Source organism: Metopolophium dirhodum, chromosome 2, assembly GCF_019925205.1.
Source record: "Metopolophium dirhodum isolate CAU chromosome 2, ASM1992520v1, whole genome shotgun sequence".
NCBI lineage: Eukaryota > Metazoa > Arthropoda > Insecta > Hemiptera > Aphididae > Metopolophium > Metopolophium dirhodum.
The window spans coordinates 11,600,568-11,609,299 of record NC_083561.1 but is presented as its reverse complement, the minus strand read 5'-3'; the positions used below and the strand labels follow the sequence as shown (position 1 = coordinate 11,609,299).

General features: G+C 31.5%; 2 protein-coding genes across 2 annotated transcripts; both read left to right on the top strand.

The window, feature by feature from the left end:
* Nucleotides 1-1,262: 1,262 nt before the first annotated feature.
* LOC132938749 (uncharacterized) lies at nucleotides 1,263-1,753 on the top strand. The gene is made up of 2 exons (XM_061005766.1): nucleotides 1,263-1,454; nucleotides 1,522-1,753. The coding sequence occupies exons 1-2, from the start codon at nucleotides 1,348-1,350 to the stop codon at nucleotides 1,751-1,753; spliced, it is 339 nt and encodes a 112-aa protein (XP_060861749.1). The 5' UTR covers nucleotides 1,263-1,347.
* Nucleotides 1,754-1,847: 94 nt separating this feature from the next.
* LOC132938748 (uncharacterized) lies at nucleotides 1,848-8,346 on the top strand. The gene is made up of 3 exons (XM_061005765.1): nucleotides 1,848-2,119; nucleotides 3,682-6,926; nucleotides 7,418-8,346. The coding sequence occupies exons 1-3, from the start codon at nucleotides 2,093-2,095 to the stop codon at nucleotides 7,677-7,679; spliced, it is 3,534 nt and encodes a 1,177-aa protein (XP_060861748.1). The 5' UTR covers nucleotides 1,848-2,092; the 3' UTR covers nucleotides 7,680-8,346.
* The last annotated feature ends 386 nt before the right edge of the window (nucleotides 8,347-8,732 follow it).

The window sequence follows — 8,732 nt, the reverse complement described above, 5'->3', positions numbered from 1 at the left end:
TTATAATGATGTAATTTGAGTGCTCGTTCGGCGATAATAATATTTTGACACGTCTAATAGATTGTTTCATAATAATAACAATAATAATACGTACCTACCTACGCCATAAAGGTATAATATTAAAACCTCGATGTTCAATAGGTAAGTATTTGACATGGTATGGCTGATCACTTTTTATATTTTTCTGTCCGTGTCCCGTGTGTGTAGTACACTATCAAGCTATTGCGTGTTCAAATGCAGACATATACATTACATTTATATTATATATTATAGTCTATAGACAGTGTAATATTATACTAGCAGACGGCAATTTGAACATTTACGATGTGGCTTTATTGTGCGTATTTGTGTTTACTTGCTTTCAAAATGTTAGTCTTCACCACTATCACGACATATAGTTAGGTATGGTACTAGATACTATATGTTTGTAAGCGTGCATTCTATAATTGCGGTTTTACTCGGAAAGATTGTAATTTCGATCATAAATTTGGCTATAATATACTAGTCAGTATATATTTGTAATTTAGGATTTTTTCACAGTAGATTTCGATAGTTTTATGATTTATACTAATTAATATTCAAAACGTTTTGAAATTATTATTATGTACATAAATCTTGACGAGTATAGAATTAATATTATGCACTGTTAATAATTCAAACAAACTTATTTTTTACTGTTTATTCTTGTACTAAAACGTAATAATTGTTACGTAAAACTACGTTCATCAATATTATATAAATATTTTTTTGTGATTTGAAAGTTATCACATTATCGGTACCTAAACAGTATATTATTGTATTAATTTATATATTTTTATCGCAGTTGTTCAGCAACCCGTCGCAGTGACAGAAATGCATTCGATGGGGATTATTTAATCAATCGTATGTTTATTGCGAATACCTACCTATAATATAAAACGTATTCATTAAACGTATATATATATAATATAATTATAATGAACATTTAAACCAAAAGCCAATTGGTTAATACCTATAATAATATCTATAACAGCTATAACAAATAAAATACACATATCATAGTGAATATGTATCTGCTGTTACAATGGTGATACTACGAAGAAAGTGTACATTGGTATTATTTTGATCTATGTTTCTAATTAACTCAAAGCCTATTTAACGGATACAACGGTACGATCTTGAGTCTTAATAACTTTTTCTATGGTGTCTGAAAGCAGCTACGCGCAGCTGACTTCAGAGAATTCCGTCGACTTATTATTGTCTTCCCCCCCCGAACGGTCGCTGGCCAAAGAATTAATATAATAAATCAACGGAATACCAATCGTTAAGATTTCTTTTAGACAGAAGATAAATGATTGAAAGATTCGAATGGCATTGTCGTTCCAAACAAAAAGTGAAAGACCATTAATGCATCGTTTACGACAACAACGACGACATGATGATATTAGTGAAACAATCGGGTGTAATAATACAAAGTAATCGAACCCTTCGCCTTTCAAAAAAAAGATTCACATTCATATGTTATTATCTGTCCGTATGTAGAGATCCTCCACCTACAACCACTGCCTACCACCGCCACCACCACCACCACCACCACCACCACACCACCACCACCGACTCCGACACCGCCACAACCACCGCTACCGCCGACGTTACGACACGGATAATACCAGCTGTTGAAGGGGAAAAAGAAGAAGAACGAAAACAATATCGAGGATTAGCCACGAACATTCCGAACGAAAGTATCCAATACATGAAAAAAAAATCAAAATAATGGTGTAGGTCGTTTAGGTAGGGGACCATGGACATCTCTCATAGTAGCGGGTGTGAACATCGCGCCCAAGAAGAAAGTGGCCAGTTTTCGACAGTCGGTTGCACAGGTCAAAACTCCTTCCGTGAACAAATTGTGTTACCGGTATTATTAAACATACGTACAACAGTGTTTTTGTTTTACGTATACACTTTCCAACTATTGCGACAAACGGTTGCGTTCCGGGCGATGTTCTCTTTGCTTTAGACCTTAAATTTTTTTTTTTCATAATATTATATTTTGAAAATAATGCATTTAAGGAATATCTGAAATCAGTTTGACAAATCATTGGATCTATTAACCATGGCCGGGCCAAAACTACTCCTGCAAGTAAGTACAACTGTTAAACAACTTAAAAAACCTTTAATGGCAATCGGTAGGTAGGTACGTAATTTATTATATGGTGATGCTTTTAAACGATGTTTTCAAGATGTTTAAATTGTATGAAGATATTTTCAATTTATTTTTTTTAATTTAATAATATAATATGTTATAACTTTTAACTTATAATATAAACTATGTATAATAGCATGATTAGGAAAATGTTATTTAAGAATAAAATAAATGAACTAACTATATAAAAATTAACAAAATAATTATAGGCTAAGAATATGTACAATGTATATTGTGTATTTTCAATTCCTTTTTTTTAATTTAATAATATAGTATGTTATAACTTTTAACTTATAATACAAATTATGCATATTAGCATAATAAGGAAAATGTTATTTAAGAATAAAATAAATTAACTACCTATATAAAAATTAACATGGTAGCCTAAACATTCCTAAAAATAATATAACATATTTAATAGATCATAAATTACTTTTGAAGATGATGGTTTCATAAGATAACATTTCATAATAAAAAGAAACTTCTTTCTAATTAGTAATAATATTATTATTATAACTAATAAATACTGAGTATCTAATTGTTTATGATAAGTGATAACTCGCATACATAACTAACTAAAAACTGTATTGTATATACTATACTGGATAAATTAAAACAAGATATGGTAGGGATAGTTAGTAATTATAAATATTGCCAAAAGTCACGGTGAATTTCATCCATTTAATTAACTAAGTCACAATCAGGTAATTTAAAACATCAAAAAAATGTAATTTTATTTATTTATTTAGTTTTAAATAATATTATGCTATCGTTCAAGTTTTTGTTACAAAAACAATATGTACGTTGAGGAAGTGTGTGAAATTAATAATAAATTAAATTAAGTATTTTATTGTGTTATAAACTATAACCGTTGCATAATAAAAGTATCGAAAACAATTATCTTTTTCATAAGTTTACGGAACGTGACTAAATTATTGGTTATAAATAAAAATGTGTATATACAAATTTCCAATTGCAATTATTCGCAAAATATTTCACTTACGTAATGAATACTTACAGTTAGTTTTATTTAAATATTTAAACGACTAAAAAAAAATACTGATACTTTTTCTATTGTTTCTATTTTTATTTAATTCATTATGTATTTATGTCCAGTTTTGGGTAAATGTAACATCATCAAAATTACACCATCATGACAATACGGGAAATGCTATTCCAAGTGATGTCAGAGATATTTTCCAGGACTTCAACAATTTGACCATTGTTAATTTGAGTTGTAAAGAATTCGCACGGTTTTCTCTCATTGTCTTTTTGCTCACTTTTTTTAAGGAATTTTTTCATCATTCACACTATAGATCACCATTGTTCGTGGTCTTCCCTTGTTATAGTAGTTACTACACCGGATAATCTTAATCGGTCGTTTAAACGATGGAACGACCGTTAAAATATCTGTTATATAATTAACGCGTCAATCTCGAATCGTTTCTCTTGCTTATTGTTTTACCTAATAATAACGTAATTATATAACACATTTTTAGGTTTGCTTGCTGATCACGTTGTCAGTCAGTGCGCTGTGTTTGAGAAATGTCGACCAGACAAGACTTATAGCAGACAGGCCTAAACACCAACATCCCTCATCGTGGGATAAAAATACAAATTTATGGAAAAACAAACAAAGTTCTGTTCCACCATATGCCGTAAAAATGGAGCCCATGGTGCATTACTCGCAACAGGATCCACTATATACAAATGCAAATCATTCGGCCACAGCAAAAATCGACTTTGATAGTCACGCAAGTGGGTCTGAATTTGGAATAACATCAAATTACGGTCCACCTAATCCAGTGTACGGTGTACCATACCAACCAGACTATTACAAGGAACCGGAACCAATTATTGAAATTATTATAAAAGAATCTAACGAGTCACTTCCAGCGCCACCAACACCACCACCCGTTCCTGTAACAAAACCACAGAAAGAACCAGTTCAAGTTTTTTACGTGAAATATAAAAAAAATCCGAATTCATATGGTGATAAAGAAGATATCATATATGAAGCACCTGTGCCTGCAATAACACCTAGCACCGAGGCCGTCAGTGAAAGTGAAACGGTAATCTCTACGGAATCGTCTCCTCTTTATAATAATTATAATAATTACGTTACTGGACCCCCGGCTCCTAGTACTACGTATAGAACAATTATAAAACCAGATTCTGAAATTTATCACGGAACGGGTCTTAAAGTAACATTTGGAAAGACTGAATCGGACTGGAGCCCGTCAATAAATGAAGCACAAAAAAGAGACTCTATTAGTGAAGCAAGTGAAATTCAAAATAAAGTTAAAAAATCAACCGATCACGAGTTTAAGAGAAGTTTTATTCAACCCACGCAGCACACAGACTATCAACGAAGTAACAATAATTTTGAAAATCCACATATTACTAATCAACCTCAATTTAATGGATTTAATACTCCAAAGCCAAATATTGATCATACGCAACAGCAGTTGAAAAAACCTAGTCAGCAAGTACAAAATTTCTTCCGTGAAGATAATCCTCGTCCAAACTTCCAAGGTCAAATACCTATCATAAATCAACAATTTAAACCTCAACAAAATAATTTTGAAGGAATTGTTGAACAAAGGCCTATAGAGTTTAAAGATAATTTTCGGAATCAACAAAATTATCAGCAATCAAATAACCAACCAAATTTCCAACAGCTGACAAATCCACCAAATAATCAGCAATTTACTAATCAACAAAATCATCAGCAATTAAATAACTCACCAAATCTTCAACAACCAAGTAACCCACAATATCATCAACAATCAAATAATCCACAACATCATCAACAATTAAATAACCCTCAAAACAATCAACAATTTACAAACCAACAAAATCATCAACAATTTAATAACCATCAGAACCACCAACAATTAATTAATTCACAAAATCGTCCACAATTAATTAACCAACAATTTAACAACCAACAAAATCATCAACAAAATCATCAACAGTTCATCAACCAACCGAGACAACCATCAGATTTCCAATCGAACCCCCCTCTTAGAAATCCAGGTAATTTCCAAGAAAGACCTGTACAAATAAAAACAAATAATGAACGTCCATTTGTAAGTAAGCCTTTTGAAAACCGTCCAGCTCAAAGTAAACCGTTTGAAAGCCGACCTATACAAGATCGACCATTTGATAGCAAACCGTTTGAAAGTCGTCCCATCTTAGACAGTCATTTTGACAATCGGCCAGTATTTGACAGACCCTTCGAGAATCGGCCAATTCAAAATAGACCGTTTGATAATAGACAAAATCAAGGTACAGTTAATTACAGACCAAGCAAGCCTCCAACGCCACATAACATACCTTTAAATCCTAATCCATCATTTGTACCGATTGATAAACGACCGACTAATCCAGTACCACCGCATCCATCCAATTTTAAAACTCAACCAACAGGTACGAAACATTCAGTTGATTTGGCCTTTTCTCCACAACAACAACACCAGCAGCACCAACAATTTCAACAACAGCAATTTCAACAACAACAGTTGCAACAACAACAGTTTAGGCCTGCTGAAACGCGTCCACTAGTCAACAATAATCCAACGTCATTCCAGCAACAGCCAATTATTAAGCAACAGCAATATTCACCAGAAGTGAAATCACCTCAAATTTCACAGTACCAAACAGTAAAACAGCAGCAATTTATTCCCGAATTAAAACCGTCAGAAATTCCACAAATCCAAATTACTCCATCAAATAGTTTTGAACTCGAACCAAATCAGCAACCAGCACAATCTGGACAATTTATCGAAACATATAATAGGTATCAACCAGATACACAAACAGAACAAAATTATTTTCGTCCCGACAATAGCCCCTGGCAAGTATCCAAACAACAACAAAGTACGTTTAATGTTCAACAGCAAGAGTACAAAGAACAGTTAAGTCCAAGTACAATAAAAAATACCATACACACAACAAGTAAATCAATCTTAAAAACAACTGAAAAACCGTCATCATTTGTAACGACGCAGTACAAAGAACGCAGCACACCAACTGTTACAGTGGCGACTCCCAAATCAACTACTACTGAAGCAGCTAAAAATGAGACCAAAAAACCAGATTTCAAAAACATTGCTTCGCTTCCGGATGAAGTTCCTGATGAATTGAGAGAACAGCTCCTTTCTTCGGGAATTCTTGGCAACGCTGACATTCAAATATTAGACTATGATAAAGTGGGTGATATACCAATTGAAAATTTACCACCTGAAGCTTTGGAAAATTTATACGGCCAAGGCAGTGCACCGATACCTTCGGTAGTCCTACCTCCGAATAAATCTGATGTCCAAATGAAAGTCGTCAAGTACGACCCATCGACCGAAGAAGGAAGAAAAATCGAAAATACATACATCGACAGACCCAAGTCTCAAACTCTTGACCCGGTCGTCTTAAACGACACCGGATATAATCGTTTTTTACCATTGAACATTAATGGTACTCATTTCCCCATACCCGACTCGCCATTGTTGAAAAACAGAGCCATCGGAAGTGTAGTTATATTATCCCCAGTGAGCTACGATTTGTCAGATGACCAATCCCGATCATCTAGGAATGTCGCGGTTAAAGTGAAAGGAGTCCATTTTGTTGTTGGTGATATTGTGAAAAATCTTGTTAAAGACCCAAATAGAGAAAATTTCAAAATCTGGTTGGAGAAAGAAAAAAATACACCTTCCGAAGAACAGTCAGTCGTCCTTTTGGTTACTAAGTGAGTATAGTGATTAAATTATTACTGTTTAGCTAAATAACATATTCAAATAAAAACTTTTTTTTTCAATATTTTTTTAGAAAAACATCGAAAAAGTAGTTATAAAAATAGTTTTAAATATGTAGGTACCTTCATTGATTTTTATCATACGTTTCATATACAAACAAATAAACGTCAAACAATATAAATATTACTAAATAATTATAACAACTAACAAATAATTATTATCTCATTATCTTTTATCACAAACACACAAAATAATATTTCCAATATCGCTGATATATATATTACTATATATATACAAATTACAAGATGTTTGACGTAGGTAGATTGTACTCCGATTATCAACATTAGTCAGTGGTGAACATTTACATTTTTTATATTATTTTGATGAATTAAAACACAAGCTAATTAAATATAGTAACATACAATGTATGGTATTTTTATTAAAATTTTATTCAGCTATTATTATTAACTATAATTTTTTTCAGGCCAAATGGTAAGGAAAATGGAAAGGAAATTTACATGTATGACGTGACACACAATCAGGTCAACAAATTGTCGGGTGAATTGAGTGCGACTTTCGTAGATGTGGCCGAGTCAAACTCGCAGAGTCACGATTTGGACAACCTATCGTCCGAAGAGGAGGTGGATGTATCCGGAAATAGCACTACCGATAATACTCCTGTCGTATCCGGTTACAGCAAGACGAACGACTTCTCGGGCTCAATTGTTGCCAATGCCAATAATTAGACTGATCTGTTAAACATGCTATTCTTAAAGTTTAATTTAAACTTGCACATTTTTTTTATTAATCATTTCCTAGATCATACAAAAAATAATTCAAGTAAATTCGTTTGTTGTTTTCAAATAAATATTTTTAAACATTTTTATTAATACATTTTACTTAAGGCAATTATAATAAATTACATAAATATAATGAATTTAACTTTTAAGGAAGTAATTTTAGACTACTTGTATATTTTATATTTCAGGTTAAAAATATATTTAACATACTTCGAATTCGAAATAAGTGTACATAAAATAGTATATAAGATAAATATGTATTCTAATATAATAAATATAACATATTTTTTTATACGTATAAATTATTGGAATGTTCTGTATTAGTTGATAAATAATGGTACAAATCAGAGTTCTGTATACCTACAGTACTTTATATAAACTCTATAATAAATGTATAAATTTGAAAAACTAAACAGATTGGTCAGTTGAAAAGTAAAGTAAGAATTAAGAATTTGTGTATTAGTACATTTTACTAGGCATCGCGTGGTACCTGCACAAAATTGAACACTATCGATATAGTATTATTATGTGTAAGTTATTATTATGTGTTAGTATGTAACATAATATTATAATATAATAATAGTGGAGAAAATATATTTATTTTACCATTCCATTAAATCGTTAAATTTATCGGTTATTCTTGTAGTTCTATCCACTGTCATAGTTACCAATGTGATTTTAATATAGCAAATTGTATGCAATGTTTTAAATATTTTATAAACTGATAGAATGATAGTTTGCGTTTATCTATTTCATGTTGAATATTAATAATCGCGATTAATCCAAACCACTTTGAAATAATGTTATTGAAAATTGCGATACGCACACTATTATTATTATATCGATTAGGCAGCATTGCAGGTTATTTAATTCGAGTATAGATAGGTTACATATTATGTTTAAATATTTATTCCCTTTTATTATTTTATTACACCACATAATGCGTATCTAAATACGTGCAATTAAATTTGAAACTAATATATTGTATAGCAACCTCAT